This window comes from Cricetulus griseus, chromosome X (assembly GCF_003668045.3).
Source record: "Cricetulus griseus strain 17A/GY chromosome X, alternate assembly CriGri-PICRH-1.0, whole genome shotgun sequence".
Lineage (NCBI taxonomy): Eukaryota > Metazoa > Chordata > Mammalia > Rodentia > Cricetidae > Cricetulus > Cricetulus griseus.
The window spans coordinates 99,231,977-99,258,366 of NC_048604.1; the positions used below are offsets into that span (position 1 = coordinate 99,231,977).

The 26,390-nt window shown below is 40.4% G+C and overlaps 1 protein-coding gene across 1 annotated transcript in view; it reads left to right on the forward strand.

The window, feature by feature from the left end:
* The window catches only part of Ace2 (angiotensin I converting enzyme 2), a 50,381-nt gene extending 24,545 nt beyond the window's left edge, over window positions 1–25,836 (forward strand). Inside the window, exons 8-18 of the mRNA XM_027432806.2 lie at window positions 3,520–3,689; window positions 6,174–6,400; window positions 8,811–8,955; window positions 10,662–10,760; window positions 11,949–12,071; window positions 12,498–12,670; window positions 14,180–14,238; window positions 17,423–17,523; window positions 19,251–19,367; window positions 22,398–22,592; window positions 24,638–25,836. Coding sequence (XP_027288607.1) covers window positions 3,520–3,689; window positions 6,174–6,400; window positions 8,811–8,955; window positions 10,662–10,760; window positions 11,949–12,071; window positions 12,498–12,670; window positions 14,180–14,238; window positions 17,423–17,523; window positions 19,251–19,367; window positions 22,398–22,592; window positions 24,638–24,746 — 1,518 coding nt within the window. The 3' untranslated portion in view covers window positions 24,747–25,836. The remainder of the gene's footprint in view (window positions 1–3,519; window positions 3,690–6,173; window positions 6,401–8,810; window positions 8,956–10,661; window positions 10,761–11,948; window positions 12,072–12,497; window positions 12,671–14,179; window positions 14,239–17,422; window positions 17,524–19,250; window positions 19,368–22,397; window positions 22,593–24,637) is intronic.
* Window positions 25,837–26,390: the final 554 nt, after the last annotated feature.

Genomic DNA, 26,390 nt, shown 5'->3' on the forward strand with positions numbered 1-26,390 from the left:
ATACTGCTGAGCCCCACGCCAGCTGCTGCTCATCTGAACTCTGTTTGGGTGCACAGTTTGTACATTACATGCATTCAGAGTCACACAGCCATCACCAACACCCTCTTCCAGAAACCCTTCCTCTTGCAAAACTGAATCCCTGCCCCCATTAAACACCAGCTCTCGGTGACCCCGGCTGTCACCATTCCAGGCTGTAGAGAACCCATAGGCTGAATTACCTTATTTATGGCTCTCAGGTTTGTTAGCATTCTCCAGTTATCTGACTTCTTTTTGATAACAAATACAGGAGAATTCCAACACCCCCTTTCTTCCATCTTGGTATAATTATTTAAATTGTGTTCTTTTTTATCATTGAAATCATATTAGAATTTTAGATGGGTTTTTAAATTTTAAGTAAGTTCTACATTTCTGATTAGAGTGAATGACCATATTTCCATCTGCCTCTAAAAATGCCCTCAGAGGGTCACACAATAATTAACTATGTACAGTTAAAGTTGGAAGTAATTCAATGATGACCTTCACATATATAACATACTCCTGGGGAAAGTCCACAATGAAATAAAACCCCAAAGTTGTAAGCCCTCAATTCGTGCAGCTGTTCTAGCTCCATTTTGTCACTAAGTCACAGCAGAGGGCCATCATGATATCAACTCTTCTCCTTTCCCAAGGGGACTCATGTGAATTGTATAGTGGTGAGCATAGCTGCCTTCCAAACTGACTACATAGTTGCTACTTTACCAATGTTGCTTTTTCCAACTCTGGAAGCATCAGAAGAGCTACCATGAGAGCTCCATGCTGTAAGAAACAAAAGAGGCTTAGAAGCAGGATTCACCTGACTTCATAAAGATAGAGGCAACTCCTTCCTCAATTCAAAACTTCTAATGCTTCCTATCCACTTCTGTTTTTCTATTCGTTTACTATTCAAGAAATGTTGACTTGCTTAATAGTCTGTGCTGGTTTATTTATTCAGCTTCAGAAAATCATATTCAAAACAATCTTGAAACTTATATGCCATAGTAAGTACCCACCCCTAAGAACCAAAGCAATCTTGAATACAAAGAACAAAGCAAGAGACATTAAGTCTTTGACTTCAAAACATGCTACAAAGCAGAACCATTAAAAAACAGACACACTGACCACTAGAACAGAATAGAAAGCCTAAGAATAGACTCACACATTCATAGCCAACCAATTTTCAACAAAGGTGCTAAGACCATACATTAGAGCAAGGACAGTATATTCAATAATTATTCGTTGCTGTGAAAATTAGATGTCCACATGTAAAAGAACCAAATAGGAACTTTGTTCCTTACTAGTTCTAAAAATCAACTCAAATGGGCAAAAGATCTAGTTGTAAGACCCAAGACCATGAAACAGGGGAAATGATTCCAGACATTGGAATTGGTAGGGAATTTTTGAGTAAGACCCCCCAAAACAAAGGGATCAAAAGCTAAAGTAGACAAATATGAAAGTAAAAAGGTTCTTTACAGCAAAGGAAGCAACAAGAAAAAACAATATATAGAACATAAGAAAATATTTAAAACATGTACACGTGATGAGTGTTAGTGTCTAGAGTGTATAAGGAATACAATAGCAAAACTCCATATAACCTAAGACATAAGCATTGTTCCTCAATAGATATTTCTTGAAAGAAGGTATATAAATGGTTAATCATTCTATTAAAATGCTCAGTGCTATTAATGATCATGAAAACGCAATTCAAAGACAAAATGTAAGATATCTTCACTGCAGTAAAAATGACTATTTAAAAAAGACAACAAACAAACAAACAACAACCCCCCCAAAACAACCCACTGAGTGCTGGTGAGGATGTGAAGTAAAGAGAACACTTCCACACTGACTTGGAATTACAGCCATTAGAGGAAGCTGACAGCTTCTTCCTCAGGAAATTAAAAGTGCAACTGCTATATAATCCAGCAACCTCATTCCTGGGTATATTATCCAAAGGAAATGAAACAAGTATGTTCAAATGCCAACAATACTCCTATGTTTATTGGAATTCTATTCATGATGCTCAAGAAATGGAAACAAAGTCAGTGTCTATATGGGGATGAATAGATAAAGAAAATGTGACACCTGTGCACAGTGGAATGCTTTTCGGCCATAAAAGAATGAATTCCTGTCATTCATGAGAGCACAGATAGAACTGGAGGAGTTACATTAAGTGAAATAAGCCAGACATACAAAGACAAGTATATATGATCTCACTCATACGTGGGAGTACAGAAGTTGGTCTTATGGAAGTTGGAAGTTGAAGGGAGGTCACCAGAGGCTGAAACATGTAAGGAGGGGAAGGATGGGAAGGAAGAGAAGGAGGGGGAGTGGGGGAATGTGGGAAAGGAGGGAAGGGGGAAGAGGGGAAAGGAAAAGGAGAGAAAAGGGGGAAGGAGAAGAAGGAGTGAGACTAAGTTATCAGTTATCAGGAATAATTTAGGTGTCCTATTGCACAGTACAGTGACTGTAGATGATGATGACATACTGTGTAGTTTTGATAAGCCTAAAGAAAGAAACTAAATATTTTCTCCATAAATAAATGGTAAATGAGAAAACATATACATGTATCCTAATCTGAACATTAGACAACATATATGTATATGAAAACACCTAGCATATGTCTTGACTCCAAATGCATTCAATCAATGACTGCTGCCTTGAGTTAATCGTCTTCAGCAAGTGGATCATTATGGTTTTTGCTTATGTTGAATATAAAGAAAAATGATTAGGGATGTAGCTTGGAGTTAGACTGTTTGTCTAACTTATGTAAAGCCCCTAGATCCACAGAACTGGGCAGGGGCAGGGGGAGGTCCACAAAACCAAAAATTCAAGAATAATAACAAAACAAAAGAAAACAAAAAAAGCATTCTACATATAATTCAATTTGTTGTTACTGTTTTTGTGTATTTTCTTCTTCTTCTTAAGATTGATATCCATTAAATGGTTTATTTTATTTTTTCACTTATTATCTCACTCTATTTTATAATATCCATGTGATTTCTTTTGTTTTGTTTTGGTTTGGTTTGTTTCTTTTTTTTTCTGGTTTTTCGGTGACAGGGTTTCTCTGTAGCTTTGGAGGCTGTCCTGGAACTCGCTCTTGTAGACCAGGCTGGCCTTGAACTCACAGAGATCTGCCTGCCTCTGTCTCCTGAGTGCTGGGATTAAAGGCATGCTCCACCACCTCTCGGCTCCATGTGATTTCTTTGTATATAGTTTGAGTGGCTGCACACTTTGCATCCTACAAAAGTCTCATTGCTCACTCATTCTGAAAACTCCTTCCTCTTTGGCTTATACAAAATCATACTCAGTGTAACTCTTTGATTCAAGTTTTGATCATTTCCTAGGTGAATTCCTTAGAGGCAGCACTATGGAGGCAGATGATAAACATTCAAAAGCCCAGCTGTCTGTTGGAAAAGTTATGCCAACCTATATGTATATATGTCCAACAGGAAGAATTTCTATTATAGTACAGGGATTCAATATTGTTCTTTTTTTCTCCCCCAGGGCTGGGATGCGGAAAGGATATTTAAAGAGGCAGAGAAGTTCTTTGTTTCTGTTGGCCTTCCTCATATGACTCAAGGATTCTGGGGAAACTCCATGCTGACTGATCCAGGAGATGACCGGAAAGTGGTCTGCCACCCCACAGCTTGGGACCTGGGGAAGGGAGACTTCAGGTAGTTGGGCTGATGCTTGCAGTGCAGATTGATACTAAATGGGAAACAATGAAGGCAGGGTTCTTCTTTGGGCATATGATTTAAGGATCTGCAAACTAAAGCTGGGAGTCCACATGAGTCCATTTGTTTCAACCAAGAAAAAAAGATCCACAGGTCCTCAATGGTACTTCTAGGGAACGTGCCTTACTTGGAAACTTTCGTGTTCATTAGAGTCTCCTGGTCACAGGGTTGGTGGCATCCCTACTAGGAAAGACTTGGTGTTGAGACATATGACAGATGAATATATGACTCACAAGTTGATCTTCCCCTCTGTCCCTCACTCTTGTGAGACAGAACAAGTGAATACCAAATTGGAATAAAAGGGAGAAAATGGTGCATGTCATAAGAGACACGGGGAATGCTTTATTAGGAATTGGGATAGGGGAATGGGCCACTCCTGGACTAGGAGATAGAGTCAGACTGGGGCTTTGTGGGTGGCTTAGGAATTGAGCTTGAAGTGCAAGAAGAGGTTGGATAAATACCTGGGAGGACAGCAGGTTGAAAGAACAGAGGGATCAGGTGCAGAGAGGCAGGACCCGGCATCAATGCTGAAGTCAGCAAACTTAAACTGGAACAGGAAAATTATGTTCAGGATAGTCTGTGATGTGGCAGCATGAGGAGAGGCTTTGGAATCCAAGGTGTGTCACATAATGATCAGGCAATCTTGAGCAAAGTCACCTTGGGTTTCAGCTTCCTTATCTATAAAGCAGAACACTAATGCCCAGGTTGCAAGTCTGTGTCATGGGTTCATTCCCTGGCTTGAACTGCCTATTTATACAAGGGGAGATCTCTCAGGAAAAGGCAAGTGATGGAACAGGTCAGGATAGCCAAGCAGATAAGGATGCAATCCGTGGCAGAGACTTGGCTCCAGACTGATCTCATGAACCACTCTGACGCCTGATTTGAATCACGATTGACCACACCTTGAGTCCAGGGGCTGGCCTTTATAACTACCCCATGATAGTCAACCATGGGCTGTCGACTGTCCCAAAGTATTAAGAAAACCTCTCCTTGAGGCACCTCCCACTTGGTCAAAGCAGTTTTTGATAGATATCACTCAGGCATCTGAGGGATAGTAGATCCACTTGGAGGATGAGGTCTGGTTCCACAAACACCCATTAGAGTAGAGGCCAGTAGTCTTTTCTGTAAAGACACTAAGCAAAGAGGGCTTTGCATGCCTCAGCTGCAGTTGGCTGTGAGGGCACACACCTTTAAACGTGTAATCCCAACACTTGAGAGCAGAGGCACATATGCAGGTGGATCTCTGTGAGTTCAAGGCTAGCCTGGCCTACAGAGTGAGTTCCAGGACAGCCAGGGCTGTTACACAGAGAAACTCTGTCTTGACCGCCCCTCATTCCCCAAAAGAACCTCCTCCCTGTTTCAATTAGACGACTCTGCATTTGTAGCAGGAAAACAGCCATAGATAATCCATAAACAAATGAATCGGGATATGTGCCAATTAAGCTTTATAAAAACAGGCATCAGACTGTGGTGATCAGTCCAAATCCTCCAGTGAGGTTAAAAAATGATATCATATTCATAAGTTTTCTAGTTCAGAATATAGATAATAAATATATAATAGCTATTACAACAATTGGAAAAAAGAATAGAGAAAATAAGGTAGGAAAGGAAGTTGTGGTCATATTGGGGTGGATATAGGAGATTTGCCTTATTCTAAACAGTGGGGAGTCCCTAAAGAGTATTTATCAGTATCCAAGGGTCACACAAGGAGAATGATAGGAAAATCCATTTGAAAATCTTTTGAAATATAACACCCACTCATATCTGAATAAGCATATGCATGTCAAATGGAGAAAGACCAACACATATTTGCCAAATGTGGTTCTGTTCTCAATGGATCACAGCACAGTTAGACAACACTTACCTGTTGTCTTTAAACATCATTTCTCATTGAATTCTGTGTGGTGATGGTCTTCCAGACTTCTCTGATGTCTCTAGCACTTTCTCTATGCACCCCGAGTCTATGCTTCCTGAAATCTTAGGTACTCGGACATCCTACATCTTTGTCTTTAGTCCTCTTGCTTGCTAACCTGCTCCTGATTCTTGGGCCATCATTTCTACCATCACGATTTACATTTTAATGATAACCAAGTCTAAATGTCTAGCCCTTTCTCTGCCCTGGTTATACATGGTGCTTCTAGAAGACTGTGCACTAGGTCACTTTTATTGATCACTTACACATTGCTCACCTCAGAATTATATAGCAGAGAATTCTGTTTATCATCCTTTCTATTAGTGTATGAGCACAATAATAGAATTTAGCCCTGCCCCTCACTTTATATTGAGTAACTGGGTCATAAGAGGCAAACAGTAAAAATTCAGCAAAGAATAAATCTTCATGTTGCCCAACCCGCACAAAACTCTGTTATAGTGATTAAAGGAAATTAAGTAAGATTCATTTTAATTTTGCTCATTTTTTTTCAGAATCAAGATGTGTACAAAGGTCACAATGGACAACTTCCTGACAGCCCACCACGAGATGGGACACATCCAATATGACATGGCATATGCCACACAACCTTTCCTACTGAGAAATGGAGCCAATGAAGGGTTCCATGAAGCTGTTGGGGAAATCATGTCACTTTCTGCAGCTACACCCAAGCATCTGAAGTCCATTGGTCTTCTGCCATCCAATTTTCATGAAGATAATGGTACATTTTCATTTGGTTTGTTTTGGGGTTAATCTGATATGGGGAGAGGTATCTATTATCACCAATAGGAAAATGCTTGTTTTGATTTATGTCACCTAGGTGAAAAAAAATGTTTATGGGGCTTGATACTGGTAAAACTTTTTTAAGAGTATGCCAACTTGTGGCTTTATATATTTAAACAAGGAATGAATGAACTTGGGACTTGAAGGATGATCTAATAGAAGCTTGGTGGACATTTTGAAGATGCTGAAATAGCCCCAAGAACTTAAATGGTTTGTCCAAGATCACAAATCTAATCAGTGTCTGGCTTTTAAACAGTTGGCTGTCATTTTAGGTTAAAAACAAACAAAGACTCAGGAGAGCCAGATTTTTCGGTAAGGTTGCCATGGCTTTTGCAAAAGAAAAACAGAGTCTAATACTACCCTTACTTCTTTAATGATGTCTCACCCTTCTTTTCACTAGTTTTTAGGTTCTGTAATTTATTTAATTTTATTTTTTCAAATCACATATATGCATATGTATCAGTGCACTTTGCTGCTATCCTCCATCACTTCCTTTCTTATTCCTTTCCCCTCCCTGTGAACCCACACTTTCTAAAAAATTTCCCTCCCAATTTCAGGTCTGCTTGTTTGCAGCCCACTGCACTGAATGAGGGTTTGATTGGTTCTCTTGTATGAAAATCTAGTCAGAGAAGTCAAGGTCATGACTTCCATCCTTGTATGCATAATTCACTTGACCTTGATCCCTGGCTCTTAGTGATCTGACAAAGGCCTGGTAGTAGGCCAGTGCGAGGTCAGCATCATTTCTGAAATAGTCACTGTTAACCCAGATACAGTAGTTTATAGACCAATAATGGTGCTTTTTGATGAAGAAAGCAACATGTAAAAGACAGTTTATGGTAACCATACCTGCTTCCTAATTTAAGAATACGATTAATCCATGCTAATGAGCAATGATTTGTTTTACAGTTTTTTGCATTTGCCTTGAGAATAGGCAAAGATAATTAAATCAGTGTGTTTCTTATGACATCGTTACAATGAAAGCACTAGCTTGAAAAATCCTCCTTTCCTTGGCTCTGGCCTTGATTTGTGAATGATGTTAAACCAGGAGATTCCTTCATCTTTTTCTCCTTTCCTTCAGTTTGACCTTCTTTTCTTTTCTTGGGTGTGTATGTTTTGTTGTTTGGAGATGGGGCCTTACTCTGTAGCCAGGGATGTCCTGGAACTCAAAACAGCCCTTCTTCCTCAGTTTCTTAAGTTCATGGATTCTACGTATGAGTCACTGTGCCTGTCTCTTAATTTATCTAAACAAATTTATTGAGCACCTACCACATGTGAGACATTTTTTCCTAAACATATAGTGATGCATAGAGTAGATAATATCCCCTGCACTTATATTTAAGTGACCTTCTGTGTTGTGCTGGAGGCCAGCCCTACTTTCTCGTTAGGCTAATGAACTTACATAACTTGTAAAGAGCATTTGGTATTCTTGCTAAGAAATAAATCAGTCCATTTAAAGTACCTTGTACTTTTGATTATCCAGTGGAGTATACTCTCTAGAGATGTCCATTTAATTTTTTGGCATAAATTTATTTTAGCTAATATATAAAAATATAACTTGTACATGCTAAGGGAGTAACATGATGTTAAGATACATGTATATATGATGTTTACACTACAACAAATGTATTTGTCTCTATATTTATATCATTAACTGATAGTGAAACTTTTGGGAATCCTTTCTTCTAGCTTCTTTCTCTTTTTTTCTTTTTCATTGCTGGAAATGGAACTGAGGGCCTCACACATGTTAGGCAGGCACTCTATCACTGATAGGCTTCTTTCTCAAATGTACAAGACATTATTGTCATGTATATAACTAACCTGTTGTGCAAAAGAACAATATTTTTTTTAAATTTCCCCGCCCTAGTTTACAAGGTTTCACCACATCTGTTTAATGTTTGCTTATTTACTAAGGGCTCACAGAGAGCATTACAGAGCAGACACTGGACTGGGTACACAGTCTTGAATGAGACATTAACAGTCACTGCCTACATGGAGCATTCAAGAATAAACAGTATGACTGGGGAAATCGATGAAATTGCCCTAATTAACTCTGGTGAGGGGATATTTAAAGAAGTCAATTGACAGTAGTAAAAAAAGTAAGGATTAGTTAACATGTAGATTTTTACTTACTTGTTCTATTCCTGGGCTTTATCCTTTTCTACATCCATCCCTTGAGAAGAAAAAAATATATGCCTTATTAATGTCCACTGCCAATATTTCTCATGTAATCACCCTGGAGTAAGGTTATCTTGAGAAGGAATGATAGCTTGAGATTAGGAAAGTTCTCTTACAAAATTTCTGCTTTCAATTCCCATCTTAATATTTGGCCTTTTCCATTTTCCTTTCAGAAACAGAAATAAACTTCCTTCTCAAGCAAGCACTGACAATTGTTGGGACGCTACCATTTACTTACATGTTAGAGAAGTGGAGGTGGATGGTCTTTAAGGGTGACATCCCCAAAGAAAAGTGGATGGAGAAGTGGTGGGAGATGAAGTAAGTCAATGAATTTGCAATCAACAAAAACAAAATATTTCCTTATGGGCTTACACACACACACACACACACACACACACACACACACACACACACACACACACTGCTATCTCTATTTCAATTGCCTGAGGGAGACTTTCTTCGGTCACCTGAACCCACCAGTGGCAGGAGGGCTAAGAGATTAATGCCATCCCCATCAGTCCTCAACCAATGAGAGATGGGCTGGTTGGTGGATAAATACCTTAGCTCTCCAGCTTTCCTCTGGAATGGCTCTTGTGGTGAGTAGTGTCCACAGAATCCCAGACTTCCTCACCAGGGAATCAGCTCATATTATAGTACTGGTAGCTGTGATAATTCATCCTTTTGGGAGGAATCTTATTTTTCTTTCTCACCCTGTTCTTGTGTTTCCTGAAATCATATCCCAAGATATGGTCTCAAGGGTCTTTTCCCAAGTGGTAAGGGAAGAAATGTGTAATTAGCATAGTGGTGGTGGCTCACACCTTTAATACTAGCACTTGGGATGCAGAGGCAGATGGATCTCTGAGTTCGAGCCCAGCCTAGTTACAGAGCAAGTTCCAGGACAGGCAGACTATACAGATAAAATTTGTCTTGAAAAACCAAAAAAAGAAAGAAAGAAAGAAAGAAAGAAAGAAAGAAAGAAAGAAAGAAAGAAAAGTAATTAATGAGTTTCTAATGTTCGTGTATAATCGAAGCTGTCCATAAAGAACCAAAGTTGCCTACAAAAATTGCAGTAATCAAGGACGAAACTATATTCCTTCTAAATAATTTCTAAAAATAAAGCCTATATGGCTTCTCCACCTTTATTCTAACTGGGCTAACTTTAGGATCCCTGTTAATTTCTTGTAAATAAACATGGAATCAGACTTTCAAAGTAATCCATCAATGTATTGATTGCTCATTTGGTCATTTGCCAATCAGAAACAAAGTTTCTTTGTAGCATTCTGGTGTATTTAGCACCAGAACTATAAAGATAACACAGCCCCATCCTCTCAGAGCTCATGTCTCAGTGGTAAGGAGTTTGCATGTGAAATACCACAACACAGGGAGAGAAATGGCAAAGAATTAAAGGAAACAATACAGATAATACATGAAAGTAGAAGGAAGGTTTGGGGTAATGAAAAGAGAACGTCGAGAAAGGGAGCAGGATATGAAAATATGGGATTGAAGATGATCAAAGTATATTACATACATGTGTGAGATGCCATGAGAATCATTATTTTATATAACTAATGCATACTAGTAAAAGGCAAGAGAACAAAGTAGTACTAAAAGACACAGATGCTAAGGGAGCTTAAGGGTTAGCAGCATTGCTAAGTGTGTGGCAAGCTTCGTAGAAGAGGACACGTTTGAATTAGCTTTGAGGAACAAGATTTCAAATTTACAAAATTCTGACAGGAGCACAGAAAGTGTGATGGCTGAGAGGAATTGGTAGTGTTTTCACTGCATATTTATAGCCATGCAATGGACTTTTGAAACTCAGTGGTTTGTTTTGGTTGAATTAAGTCAATTGAGGAAAACACACAAGAGGTTTTCCTTTCTGGTTTTTACAATTTTTTTTTATTTCAACTGACAACCAGTTCCAATATAAATACTATTGCCAGGTGAAACTGCTGTAGTTGAGCTTGGCGCTCCCTTTTCACGATGGTCTAGCACCAACTAACGTATTCTTCCCTTTTCTTCCTAAGGCGAGAGATCGTTGGTGTGGTGGAGCCCCTGCCTCATGATGAAACATACTGTGACCCTGCAGCTCTGTTCCATGTTTCTAATGATTACTCATTCATCCGGTAAATGGCAGTTTTCTTCTCTCTGCTTATCATCTAGGGTTTAAAGGATAGCTGTGATTAATAACACAAACACAAACAGGGCTCAATGAAGTGATAATTACAATCCTTTTCTATCTACCTCCTATTGCAAACTTAATGTAGATGATCAATTTCAATTCAACTGAATGCAACATGTTTTATTGGGTTGAATGGACTTAGGGGAGACCTTGTCCCAATTGTTAAGGCTTGTCCTATTTTGTTTTGTATTGCTGGGATAAACACTATGACCAAAAGCAACTTGGAGAGGAAAGGGTTGGTTTGGCTTTTTTCCAATCACAATCCATCATTAAGGAGGAAGCCAAGGCAGGAACTGAAGTAGGGTAGGAACCTGGAGGCAGGAACTGAAGCAGAGACTATGGAGAACACTGCTTTCTGGCTTGCTCTTCATGGCTGGATTAGCTTCCTTTCATGTACCTCACAGGGCCACCTGCCTATGGGTGATACCACCTCCAGTGGGCTGGTCCCTTGTACATCAATCATTAATCCAGAAAATACTCCACAGCCTGGCTTAGAGGCCAGCCTGATGGTAACATTTTCTCAGTTGAGGTTCCTTCTTTTTAGGAGACTCCAGCTTATGTCGAGTGGAAAAAAGACTAACCAAGCACAACAGCATCATTTGGTGAAGCAGAGAAATACTTTGAGTTCATCTTATCACTAGTAGAGTTTTTACTATGCATTGAAAAATTATTTTATTATTGCTGTTGTTTATTTTGTCTTTCCTTTGAGACAGAGACTTAGCTACATATCCCAGGCTGGCCTTGAACTTATGGTCCTCCTTTCTGAATGCTGTGAAGCAGAAATGTGTGGGTCTCACCTTATGTATTTGTAAAAATGGGATTTTTACTTCCCTGGCATAAGGACTAGCTTGACATTATTTTATAGGAAAGGGCTGTAAGTCAGTGACAGCAATTCAATTGTGGCTTACCCATGACAGAGTAGCAACGCTGCTTTATCATCAAATATATGCAATGCAAATAGCATGTGGTGCATCTGAAGAGTTTATGTTGTTCTTCTGCTACAGAAAGACTTTTAGGCAATACCTCTGGGATTACTTGGGCCAGGAATGTAAATATCTGCTCAGATCTGTGACTCCACTACAGCAATAAAGCATGAGCCTTCTTTTTGTTTGTTTCTTTGTCACTTGTACAGATATTACACAAGGACCATTTATCAATTCCAGTTTCAAGAAGCCCTTTGTCAAGCAGCTAAACATGATGGCCCACTGCACAAATGTGACATCTCAAATTCCACTGAAGCCGGGCAGAAGTTGCTGTAAGAAATGCCTCAAAATGTTGAACGTCTCTTAGCACCCCATATTATTAATTTCCATGCCTGTGATTTAATTTAAATTATTTGCCTCCTCAAACCTCTCTCCCATAAATGAGAAAAACTGGGACTTCAGAATTTCTTTAACCAACCAACCATGAAATAAATGTTTAATTTGGAATGAGACAGGAACCTAGATCAGGAGATGCCAGGATAGGCCACCGCTTGTGTCTATGTGATAATTACAGGGCTGTCTTTTGAGCAACTGGAAGGAGAGACAGAGCCTTGAATCCATCTGATAATATGCCTTCTCTTTCTAATGCCCAAAGAAAATTAAGGCAATACCAAGAAAAGAAGTATAGAACGTAGATGCAAAGGTATCCCCATTTGGAACCCCTCAAAATGACCCGCACTCTGTCTTTTTTCATGTAGAAATATGCTGCGTCTTGGAAAATCAGAACCCTGGACCTTAGCGTTGGAAAATGTGGTAGGAGCCAGGAATATGGATGTGAGACCACTGCTCAATTACTTTGAGCCATTGTCTGTCTGGCTGAAAGAGCAGAACAAGAATTCTTTTGTGGGGTGGAACACTGACTGGAGTCCATGTGAGTTCACTGGCTGCACATGCATTGTCCATTGTTCCTTGTTTGCTTCTCTTAGTGTCCTTTAGCTACAGCCTTAAGGGGGCTGTGACACAGCTGAATATGCATTCCCTCTTCTTTAAACTGTGTCACAAACCCTGTCAAGTGTTCTTATTACTCTCGTGTTCACAATAAGTGTTATAACACTCTCCTACCGCCCTTGAATGTTGTTCTTTGTCCTAGTTTGCTTTCTATTGCTGTGATAAGCACAGTGACCAAAAGCAACTTGGAGAGGAAAGGGTTGGTTTCATCTGACAGCTTCTAGTTATAGAAACACAAGATAGTATGCTGGGGGCTGGAACTGAAGGACCATAGTGTGCTCTCCATAGCTTACTCAGCTTGATATTCCCAGGGCCTTTGCCCACAGTGTGCTGGGACTTCACACATCAATTATTAGTCACAAAAATGCCCCATAGGCCAATATGATGAAGACATCTTTTTCAATTAAGGTTCATCTTTCCAGATAACTATAGCTATGTCAAGTTGACAAAACAAACAAACAAACCTAACCAGGATACTCTTGTAAGACACTGTCATCTTCATCATGGTTAGTCCCTGTCACTTTCCTATCTCTAAAACTTTGTTTAAATTGGTGTCTTACTATCAGACAGTCGTAGAACCCCTCTCCTGCTTACTCTCCCTTTGGCATTTTTTCATTGTCTCAGGAAAGATTTAATGTGGGTTTTAGTGAAGCAGTTATCAGTGTTTATGTCTGGCCACCTGTGCAGCCAAATAACATACTATGCCGTACTCTTTCTTAAGGGACTAGTTTGTATCAGAGTTTCAACTCATCTCAGTTTTGGCATGCATAATTCACCATCAAACAGAGCATTTATTTATCACCAACTAGTCCAATTTATCTATTCTTTTCATCCTCCATTTTTCTCCCTAGAAACTTCCCCTTGGAGTCTTACATACCCCTATCTTAATATGGACCATAATACCATAATCGTCCTTCAGAATCTTCTCCTACTTCCTCTGGGTTGAAACCTGTTTCCTATGTTCCACATCTTCTTTCCAGGTTTATATCTTGTTTTGTTGAACAAGTTCCAATTGGTTGAAAAAGTGATAATGATGTGAAGAACCATGCCATCTCCAAAGTGCCTTTAACCACAACCTCAGTACCATTTCCCATTTTCTTCCAACCTTTGTTGGATCAGAATCCCAAGCTTTCTCTTGGAGACTCTCCTCTCTCTGTCTCTCTCTCTCTCTCTCTGTCTCTCTCTCTCTCTCTCTCTCTCTCTCTCTCTCTCTCTCTCTCTCTCTCTCCTGTGATCCCTTCTGTGTACACACTGAGCAGTGACTTATGGTCCTCTCAGAAAGCAGATACCAGTTTCTCATTCTGTAAAAGCTGTGTCTGTACCTTAAAAAATCCTATTGCTTTCACCTTAGTGAAATCTTGAAAAGGAAAAAAAATAAATGTGTAGTTAGTCTGTCATCTAAACCAGCTGTCTGAAATATCTCTTTAACCAGATGCTGACCAAAGCATTAAAGTGAGGATAAGCCTGAAATCAGCTCTTGGGGAAAATGCAGTGAGTATTCTGAATGGTGATTCCATTTTTCTTTGGAACATTCTCTTCCCTTGAAATCCCATTCCAGCATGGTCTAAATGAAGAGAGGCCACGTGGTTCTAATAAAACTGTAAACTCTGGTTCTGCCTTCAGCTCCCTCCCTCCGTCCTCCCCTCCTTCCCTCCTTTCTTTCGTTCTTTCCTTTTTCTTTCCTTTCCTCCCTTACCTCTTTCTCTTCCTTCCTTCCCCTCTTTCCCTTCCTCCCCTCCCTTCCTCCTTCCCTCCCTTTTTTGCTTCCTTCCTTCATTATTTCTTTTCCTCTCTCCCTCTCTCCTTCCTTCCTTCCTTCCTTCCTTCCTTCCTTCCTTCCTTCCTTCCTTCTTTTCCATTGTAATCCAACCCAGATGGTGCCTGCTGTTCACTTGTTACCTTGAAGGTGTTAGGAAGATCTGAGCAGAAGCATCTGCTTCTGATCATTAATTATCAAGCACTCACTTTCCCAACTGACTCTTCCCACTGTGCCTTGTATTCAAGGACAAGATCATGGGTATATATTGAGGGCTTGTTTCTTTTCTTAGGTTTTTGATTGGTTTTGTTTTCTTAATCATCTACCTTCTGGTTTTATTAACATTATGGTTGGTTCATGGGCAAAAAATATTCAAATCTGGAAGCTTGATAAAAGTGTAGCATCTCAGGCCCCAGCCCTGGACCTGCTTAATCAGGACCCACAATTTTATAAACCCTCCATTTGGTTTATATACATAGTAATGACTGGGAAACTCTATTCTCAAATTGGCTCAACACTGGAACAGTGTGGGAAGTCTTCAAACTATGAGTGTGTGGGTTACACCTCCAGAGACACTTGTTTAATTGCTCTGGAATGTGACACCAAGATTTGGGCCTTAGGACTTTTCTTTTGTTTGAGACTGTGTCTCAGTGCAGTTATAGCTGGCCTGGAACTCACTGTGTATACAAGGCTGGCCTTGAACTCCCACAAAGCCTCCAGAATGCTGAAATTAAAGGCATGCACTATCACACCCAACCTCATTAAGAGTTTTAAAATCTGGAGCTGGGGTGATGGCTTGTTGGTTAAGAGCACTTAAGGCTTTTGTAGAAGACCCAGATCTGGTTCCCTGCACTCACATGGTGGCTCACAACCATTTGTAACCCCAGTTCCAGGGATTCTTGTGTTCCCTATTTTTATCTCCGCAGGCACCAGGCACAAACATTCATTGTACAGGCAAAACTCTCACACACATAAAATAAATGCATTTTTAAAATGTAAAGAATTTTTGTATCTCCTGGCAGTTCTAAGTATAGCCACATTGAGAACCATTGACTTAGTGATGAACTTTAGGGTAACAAAATATCTTATAGAAACTCTTATTATTTATAGTGTTAGCTATTGCTCTCCCCTGAACACCCATCACAGTTGATCCAGCCCTAGGAAGTACAAGCTTCAAAAAAAAAGATATTTTTATTAGGATATAGTTATTGTACAAAATGAGTTTCATTGTGAGATTTTCATACATTTACATCATTTACTTTGATGGCAAATCACCCCTTCATTTACTATCTCCCCTACCCCCTCCACTCTTTCCCTGCTCTTTCCAAATAGTCTCCTTCTCAGTAATAGCTTTGATTAGGAAGGAGGAGAGGACATGCTGTCTCAGGTAGATGGGATCAAAAGCCTGGGTGTGTCCTGGAAACCTGAAAGCCTTGCAGGTTTAGAAGTCAACCTGGGACAATCAGATAAAATAGTCCAAGGTGCTACAGAAAATTGTTGTGTCATTATGTAGATCCAAAGACTCAGTTTCTACCTCCCCGTTTCCTGAGAACTTAAATATTTTCTAAGGCTTGAAAAACAACTTTGCTAAAATGTTATCGACAAATAAGACACCAAAATATAAATAATAAAATCATTAAGTAATGGTAACATAAGAAAACTATTGTTTTTTTCTCTCTCTCTTTTAGTGAAAATAGATTCTTTTCTCACACAATATATGCTGATTACAGTTTTCTCTCCCTTGGCCTAATAAACTGAAATTACTCCTGGCAGATCAGGAAACTTCTCTGTTCTCTTGTCCGGGCATTTGAGGCCATGTTTCCTTTCCATGCAAATCTGATGGCGTGCCATTGTCAAGCCCATCACTGAGTGAGATGTCTTTTCAGTACCCATGTGCAACAGAGCCAGCATATCTGCCCAGTTGAAATCATTTTATGGTAGACATCCATTGGAGCTGAGGCATCATCTGAAGAATTTACCTTTTATATGTTTAAGCTTTGGAAGTACTGGCCAGAAAATTACTAGGAGCAGCAGTAATATACCATGATTACTATTAGGGTTAAACCCCATCCTTCACAGATCTGAGCAAAACCAAGCTTAAGTGAAAACAATTCTTTTGTGAGCCTTTGTGTTGCTTTTCCCTAAAAGAAAAGGAGAAATTAAATTCCTGTGTCATGTATTGATCTCTACTGCCAGCTACTGGAGAAAAGAGTGAACACAAACACCTCTACCAGGCTTTGCAAACAACACGAGCTGTTTTTTTGTTTGTTTGTTTGTTTTTGGTTTTGGTTTTTTTTTTTTTTAGATCCCAGGTAGGCCCAGGCTGGCCTTGAAGTTGCTATGTAGCCAAGGTTTTCCTTGAAGCCCTGATTATTTTGCCTCTACCGCTCTAATGCTGGGATAATAGTTCGAAGTACCATGGATGGTTCAAAGAGCTGAGAACTTCCTATCAAAACAGTAAAAGTTAGATTTAGTTGCTTACAACATACACGAAAAACCCCCCACAGCTTTGGGCTGTCTCCCATCTATAAACCTATACTCAGGGTTCTTATTTCAATTCATATTGAACCAAATTGAGAGGAGCGGTGAGCATCATGGGTCCTGAAGCAAGGTTGATTTCCTGACCAGCAGCATTGGCACAAGGGGTGGAGATGGGGTGGGGGTGGGGATGAGTTGAGAGCGGGCCTAATAGATATGCAAATTCTTGAGTCTCATCCTTGATGGTCTGATCAGAAAGTCTTCAAGTACAGTCAGTAATCAGTTTTAAGCATCCCACCACCGAATGCTGATATGTGCTCACATTGGAGGGCACAGACTTGATGACCAGAGTCCTTGGAATAGTGATGAGGACTCCCCAGTTTCCCCTCTCCTCTACCACCCCTCCCCCACTGAGTGATGGTCTTTCTTCTGAATTTGCAGTATGAATGGAATGACAACGAAATGTACCTGTTTCGAGCAACTGTTGCGTATGCCATGAGAGTATATTTTGCAAAGAACAAAACCCAAACAGTTCTTTTTGGGTGAGTTGATCTGCTAGGGTCTATAGACAAAAATACCCCAATTCTAGAGTCTGAGGAGAGATGCTTAACTTTTTTGTGTGGTTTTTCGAGACAGGGTTTCTCTGTGTAACAGTCCTGGCTGTCCTGGAACTCAACTTTCTAGACCAGGCTGGCCTTGACCTCACAGAGATCCACCTGCCCCTGTCTCCTGAGTGCTGGGATTAAAGACGTGCATCAGCACTATAAATATATTTGTTAAATTCTTCGACAATTTTGTATATGTATATACTGTGTTTTGTAGTTCTCTCATCTGCCTCCCACTGAATTCTTTCTTCTTCCTCCTACTCTTGTACCTTTTTTTTATTGTTGTTTTGTTTATCTGGGGCTCACTGATCTTAACTAGAGTTGCTTACATAAGCATAGTCCAAGAATTTATTTGGCATCTGGAATTCGGGTCACTTCCTTTTAGGATGCTTGTGGTTTAACTTGTAGATGGCATGAGCATTGTTGTTATTAACCCCCCTTTCTCTCTCCATACACTCTCATCCTACCCTTAGAAGTATAAGAAAGAGGAAAAATAAATTTCTGCCTTCCTTGAGCTTCTATAGGAGAGAGATCTAAAAGATCTAAGGCGGGGGAGAGGGGGCAGGATGAGAAAAGGGGCTAGGGAATGTTCAGCTTTTACGGAGTTGATTAGAGAGGACATCGCTAACCTTAAGAAGCAGGGAGAGAAGCAGAAAAGCCAACAGTGCAGACAATGGGAGAAAGTGTTCAGCCAGAGGAAAAACAGGCATAAAGTCTGAGAGGTAATATCCATTGCCTGTCAAAGGAACAGCAAGAAGGCCATTGTGCATGGGGAAGCATCTACTGGAGGCAAATAGATCATGTTGTCAGGGCAGTGTTTGGGCAGGGTTGGTGGGTAAAAGTGAGCAAAGAAAGTTCATTTGGGCCTCAAGGCTATTCCATTGCCTTTGGCTTTTCTTGTGAGAAGGTCAAGGACTATAGATAACCCCATACTCTGCCTTAGTTTTTTATTAGCACCACTCTGAGAGCATGGCCTTGTCACATTGTGTAGCGATCCCTACTTTTTACCTTAATCCCTTGATGCCACCCAATGCTTTGCTGGGTAGAGCCAGGCTAGAGAATGCTAACACTTTGTATCTGTCTGGGACACTAGGATATCACTGTCTGCCATGCTGCTTTTCACACTCCTATGTCCCCCATGATTCATTCTTGATTCTCTTGATGCTTTCAGTTGGCATTAAAAAGAATTGAGCAGGTGTGGGTTTTGTGTGGTTGTAGGGGGGAAAAGCAGCATCAAAAGTCGGTATTACAACTTTTTGTTTGTTTGTTTGTTTTTCTGAGATAGGGTTTTTCTGTGTAGCTCTGGCTATCTTGAACTCGGCTCTGTAGACCACGCTGGCCTTGAGCTCACAGAGATCCTCCTGCCTCTCTGCCTTCTGAGTGAGTGGTGGGGTTAAAGGAGTGTATTACCATGCCCCACAGCAGTGCAGTGTTTTGAAATTTTTATACAGTTGATTTCTTGTGCTTTGGAAAGTGTAAAGTTTTTTTTTTTTTTTTTTGTCCATACCTTCCCACTGCTTGCCCTGCCCTGTATCTCCTCATCCAGGAGCTTTGCTCCCATCTCCTTCCCACCAGCAGGGGGAGGACTTCCTTTCTTTACTGTGTTCTCTCATTAGGAAAGAAGGAAAAAAACGTTTCTTTTTTTTTTCCTTTTTTTGTCACAGGGTGGAAGATATACGGGTGAGTGACTTGAAACCAAGAGTCTCCTTCAACTTCTTTGTCACTTCACCTCAAAATGTGTCTGACATCATTCCTAGAAATGAAGTTGAAGAGGCTGTCAGGTGATGTTTTACTTTCAAACAAACCATATAAGGGTTAAGGGGTTAGCTGATGCAACAATAGTTTACATTTAGTGCACTCTTTTGTGTGCTGGACGTTATTCTAAGCCATTGACGTGTTTTGCCTCATCTCAAAACTTGGGTGGTTGTTGTTGTTTTTGTGTGTGTGGTGTACGTAATAGGGTTGTGTATGGGTGTGTACTCATGACATGAGACCACGTGTAGAAGCCAGAGGTTAACATTAGGTATCTTTTCTGACCTGGTACCACTTGGTGTTTGAGACAGGTTGTCTCACTAAATATGGTGTTAATCAACTCAGCTAGGCTGGCAAGTAAGCTTCAGGGATCTGCCTGTCTCCCCCACCCCCAACACTGGAGTGGACAGGTACTGGGTACTACCACCCCAGCTCTTTCATATGGGTGCTAAGAATCAAAACGCGGGTCTTCATTCTTGCACAGGCCGAACCATCTCTTTGACTGCACAGACTGGGGTTTTAGTTCTATTATAATCCAATAGCAAGAGACTTGTTTTGATTAGGGACCGCCCCAGGTGCAGGCCCTCAGACAAAGATTGCGGCACAAGCCATTTATTTGGGAGAATACAGTCCCGAGAAGCACCTCTGGAAGCTGTGAACCTGAGACAGAAAAGAGAGGAAAGGTGCCATTTCAAGGTATCAAACAAGTTCCTGTTGTCAGAAACTAGACGTCAGTCCTGCCAGGCAGCTTTGGAAACGGTAGAATGTGCACAGGAATTGTCTCCCCAGAAGGCAGAGGGAACTGGATATTTACTTCTCACTAGTCATTGGCTGAGAAGTGATTCGGGGTGACGTTCATTCCCTAGCCTCTCTAGCCTGACAATGATCTCAGGCAAAGGGAAGTCATTTCTGGCTAAAGGAAGCTTTGGCTAGCATGTTTGCAAAGGGCAGAAGGGAAATGGGCACAGACTGCCACCTTTTGTTTCAGGGACGTTATGAAAGATTTACTTAACTGCCCAAAGCAGGAAATAAGGCAGGCAAACACCAAATTCCTTTCACATTAATTGTCACCCACACTGAGAGGAATTTACTGTGGAGCAGTGATTATACATAAGAAATGACCTGTCCAGTTTGCCTCAGCTGTCTTAAATAAGATAGCAGGAGTGGAAGATGGATGATTTCCTTTGTTATTAAAAATGATAATAAAAACGCTGGGTGTGGGACGCACACCTTCAATCCCTGCACTCGGGAGGCAGAGGCAGGCGGATCTCTGTGATTTCAAGGCCAGCCTGGTCTACAGAACTAACTCCAGGACAGCCAAGGCTCGGTTACAGAGAATCCTTGTCTCAAATAACCAAACCAACCCCTGCCCCCGAAAAGGCTTAATAAACTTCCTGTACCTGGCATCTCACGAGGTGGCGCTCTTGAGCCACACCAGAAATCCTATATAACTTTGAGGCCAGATCTCAGACCTGCTGGATAGGGTGTGCCTAGAAAATTTGGCCTGGTTGTTGTGTGTGACTGAATCATACCCAAGGATTCATTTTCCTCCCCCAAAAGGGCAATTATCTGCCTTAGACAAAATACTGGCTGAAATAGTTGTGAAAATGCCTGCTTTTCCTGGATTCCCAGCTATGAACTACAGGGATCCTCAAACTTTCTTTTCTAGAAATGACTCTTCTAGAATGTCTTGAGAAACTCTTGAGGTTGCCAGGGGTGATGGCTAATTCTATGCTAGCTGCTTGTCCTCTCTGATGGAGTTTGACCTTCTCACCTGAGCTACACCCATAGATAGGAGGCTGTGATGCAAGACATTTTAGTCTACAAACCAGAATGTTTCCCCTTTACACTGTTTTTGTTTTACATACCCTTCTTCTTTCTGACTCCATCAACTTCAGCCACTTATCTCTGTGCTGGAGAGAAGCAGAGGTCTCTTTCCCGTGGTACTCCTTGATGCTGCTTCCAAATGTCAGTACCTTTTGTTTGGAAAACTCCTACAGAAATTTGGGTATAGGACATGATTCATTTATAAAAGATGTACATTCAGTTATGCTTTTCTGTTGTTTGTTGTAAAATAATTTTGGATGCACTCTGAAAGTTGAGAAGTTCTTGCTAAATATTCAAACTTAGCCTTTAAAATGCAGTGCTTACACATGAACAAATACTAACCATTTGTTCATTTCTAAAATTCTTTTGTATAATAAAACTTATTATTACTATTATTATTATTATTATTATTATTATTATTATTATTATTGGCTTTTCAACACAAGATTTCTCTGTGTAGTCCTAGCTGTCCTGGAACTCACTCTGTAGACCAGGCTGGCCTCAAACCCACAGCGATCTGCCTGCTTCTCTTTCTTGAATGCTGGGATTAAAAGCGTGTGTCAGTACCACCTGGCAAAACCTATTAATTTGTATGATAACTTTATTCTTTTAACATTTTAGTGGGTGTGCCTGCAAGTTTGTATGTGTACCACATGTGTGCAGTGCCCATGAAGGCAAAAAGGCATCAGAGTCCTTGGGACTAGAGTTATAGGCCCTTATGAGCTGTCCAATGTAGATGCTAGGAACCAAATCCCAGTTCTCTGGAAGAGAATACAAGTTCTTACACAAGCTCTCCAGCCCCGTCACTTCTAAATTTCCAACTCAAATTTCAAAGGAGGTTATTGACAGACCTAATTCAGGTTGCCAGATACGAAAGATGAGTGACTGTCAAAAGTACATTTTCCCCCATCTACCTTGGCCCTATCTACCTTGATTTCATTGTTATTTTAGGTGTATATTTTGTGTGGTTTTTTTTCTTTAAAACAGTATCTTTCTGTGTTCCCCTGGCTATCCTGGATCTTGCTATGTAGAACTATTTATGCACCCTTCCCCCCTTTGCCTCTAGAGCACCGGCTTTACACGAATGCACCACTACACAAATTCAAGTTGTACATTCTCATGATAAGCCTTATTTAATCCTTTTGGGACACACGATATAAAGAGGAAATAACTAGGCCGAATTTTATTTGGTCTAAACAGCCCCTCTTATTATATTTTGCTTTTGCAAATAGGTTTTCTAGGGGCCGTATCAATGATGTTTTTGGCCTGGATGATAACAGCCTGGAGTTTTTGGGGATTAACCCAACCCTTGCACCACCTTACCAGCCTCCAGTCACCATATGGCTGATTATTTTTGGCGTTGTGATGGGAATTGTAGTGGTTGGCATCGTTATCCTAATCGTCACTGGGATCAGAGCTCGAAAGAAGTAAGTGTCTTTTCCTAGACTTATCTGTCTTTTAGGAAACGGGAATTGGAAACTTTGCAACAAATAGCACAATATATACATGGGCCAATTACTTATTTGGGCAATTCTCTACTTAACTCTTCTGATGTGTCCCTTAGAAACTTGGAGGATGTTGTGAGCACTTCCTCTTCATAGTAAGCTCACATACTAGATGTCTAGCCTGGGGTTGATTGGCATGCAGTACCACATACTCAGTAAGGGATTGCCCTCACTCTATGAGCCTTGCTTCATCCACAGAGGATGGACTGAGGCGGGCTTTGAACTGTGATGCCACCTAAGAATGAGCTGTCAGATATTCTTCAAACTGCTACTCTTTAGTTACTTTCATTCCTCTTTGGGTAGATCAAACCCCTTATCATTTTAGTTCATGGTCAGGCACCCTCTAATTTCTTTCTAGAGCTGCAAGTTGATTGAGGGTTTTAATCACCAGAGACCTGATTGCTAGCTTTTTTTTTTTTTTTTTTTTTTTTTTGGATTAGATTTTTGCCCCTGCCTTGAGAGAGAATTGACCTTTGTTGGGCTTGTTAAATGAGTTGGTATTTTGTATCGCCTGACAAAATTCTATGCATGTTTTGAGTTGTTTAAGCACCCTCAGTTGAATCTTTCCATGGATAAGTCTACTTTATCTAATTTTCTTCAATATAGAGATTTTTCAATTCTACCAAATAACTTCACTTGAAAAACTGAGGCTATGGAGACAGGTAAAATCACCTACCACACAAGTATGGGGAACTGAGTTTGAATCCACATAGCCTATATGAAAGTCAGGTGCAGCAATGCAGTAATCTGTAATCCCACCAGTCTTATAAGGGGAGGGGAGGCAGAGGTGGGAGAATCTTGGAAGTTCGACGGCCAGTTAGCCTGATATGCTCTGTAGAAACAACAAAGAGACCCCATCTCAATCATGATGGGTGTGGAGAATCAACTTTCTGGGGTTGCCTGTCCTCCACATTTGCACTATAGAATACATGAATTGACACTGACACACATGAACATGTATGTATACACGTACACACATGCACACAAAACATTTTCTAGGCAGTGCATTCACATGGGTAAAAATCCCAAAACACAAAGGAGTCACAGAGTTCCTTTGCCATTCTTTGCTTCTGAGATTCATTTCAACCAAAGTTATCACTTTTTAGTATATGTGAAGTATGTACTACATATTTTTTTATTTCCCACCCAGTATATTTTAGAGATATTTCCAGATTGGCTGTGCAAAGCATTTTCTTTTTTCCTGATAATATGGTTTTCCATTTTTAGTAATGGACTCTTCCATGGTTACCAAATGATTGTGTCTATAAAAAAATACAGGCAATTTCCTGTGCATGCTAATGTTGCTGCAAGACAAATCCTTATAGGTGAAAGGCTGACTTAAAAATCTACACGAACTTTTAATTTTAATCAATACATCTGAACTGTCCTCATAGAGGCAGAATTCATGTAAACACATAGCCCTGGTTTATGAGAGTTCCTTTTTCTCCAACTCAGCATCCTTAACACAGGGTGCCATCAAACTTTTTGATTATTCATTCATCCATTTGGTTAGTATAAGTGTCTTTCTAACATCACTTTAAAAAAAATTAGTAACAAGCTTGCTTCACATGTCAATCCCAGCTCCCTCTCCCTCCCCTCTTCCCTTGCCCTCCACCAACCCCCCAAGTCCCCACCCCATACCCCCTCTGCTTCCCAGGGAGGGTGAGGCCCTCTATGGAGGATCTTCAAAGTCTGTCATATCATCCCAGGCAGGGCCTAGGCCTTCTCCCATGTGTCCAGACTGAGAGAGCATCCCTCCATGTGGAATGGGCTCCCAAAGTCCATTTGTGTACCAGGGATAAATACTGGTCTACTACCTGAGGCCCCATAGATTGCCGAGGCCTCCTCACTGACGTTCAGAGAGTCTGGATCAGTCCCATGCTGGCCTCTCAGCCATCAGTCTGGGGTCCCTGAGCTTCCCCTCTAACATCACTTTTTAAAGGTGACTTTGTTTTTTTACTTAACAGGAACAATGAAGCAAAAAGAGAAGAAAATCCTTATGACTCTGTGGACATTGGTAAAGGAGAAAGTAATGCAGGCTTCCAAAGCAATGATGACGTTCAGACTTCATTTTAGAGTCATTTTGCTATATGTAATTGCTAGTGTTATAGTACACAAAATATGAGATTATATACATGGCATTAGATATCAAAACTATGGTCTGTTCAGTAAAAGTTGTCCAAAGAGCATCTGACTTGAGTGGACATCTTCACTGACATTGCTTTCAGTATTTATTTCTGCCTTAGGACTTGACATCTCTTCTGTTTATTAATAGAGATGTTTATATTAGGGTAAAAGAGGGAAACATGTCTTTGACCTCCCAGTTTGTCCAGAGATAATACAAATGGAGACACTGTTGGGTAACTGGAGTTGGAAGATGAAATGATGTATTTTGGGAGCAAGTGTTGGGTTTGGTATGGAATCTGTGATGTGAACTGTTGGAACTGCTGACGTTGAGAATGGTGCACACTGTTCACTGTAAACCAAGTGTGGCCGGTGGTGGGTGTCATGCTCTATGGCTTTGCATTAACTTACTTCAAGTACTGTAGTATTTGTTCACAGTAATACTTGAAATGGATTGTTCTTTCTTTGGTGGTCCAGCTTCAAAAGAGAAAGAAGCCAAACTTCAGGTAGAGAAGTTTTCTTTTCTTTTTCTCTCTCAAACTGCTTCATCAACATCTCCCTAGCAATACACAGCGAGCACAGGGAACTCCATGAGCCCAGAGCATGCAGACAGAGACTTGCTTCCATTATTCTCTATGTGCAGTAAAGGAAAATCCTGGCCGAATGCTCGCCTGTGAAGTGGGTGCCCAGTCTCGAAAATCTTTTGTATTCTCTCACAGGGTCTGAGCAATGATGAGCACAAAGCAGACCTCAATAAATACTTGCTAGATTTGTACACTCCTCTGCCCTTATTGTGCTTATGTGTTTGTTATTTTTGGCTTTCATTCTATGGACAGAGTTGTCATGTTGGACCAAGAAATTATAAAATCAGTTCAAAAGATTTGTGCTCAGATTGTATACATTATCAGGTTAGGAACCAAAAACCTACCATTTTTGAATACGACAATACTATGTACCTGAACATTGATTAAAATTATATTAAGTTAACATGTCTAATGTTAGAGTGACTTTGTACTTAATAAATTTGATGTGATCATGGTAATGCTGGGTCACCAATTCATCAAAATCAGGATGAGTCATTTAAAGCATTTATATTAGGTGGCAAAGACTGAGTGTCTTTGCATAACATCCATGCCCCCTCCAATCAAGCTGTCATATCATCATCTGCCTTAATATCTTTCTTCTGGGGCAACCAAGAATTGCGTTTCCCCTTCATTTACATTCTCATTTCATTGACACCCTTTTATGTTGTGTATGCCCTGTCTTCTCTAATACAAGAAGGTCTTCTGCAAACTATTATCAAACATCCTCTGGAATTGCCACATTTACTTTATGAAGTTCTCAGTCTGTCTTTTAGTGTAACACTGTGCAGAAATAACCTTGATAAGAACCAATTCCATCACCCAACACCTTCCAAAATCTCTCCATTCATGGTAAAGGACCCATCGTAACATGGAAATTAGAAAAACTGCTCTCACCCAAACTAAATTTTTCCCCAGGTCAGTCCTCATTTTGCCCATCAGGTAAATGTTGTGGTCCTTCTCATATTCGGTACCAACCTCTGAGAGGATAGACTTACAAAGGTGGTCCTGTACT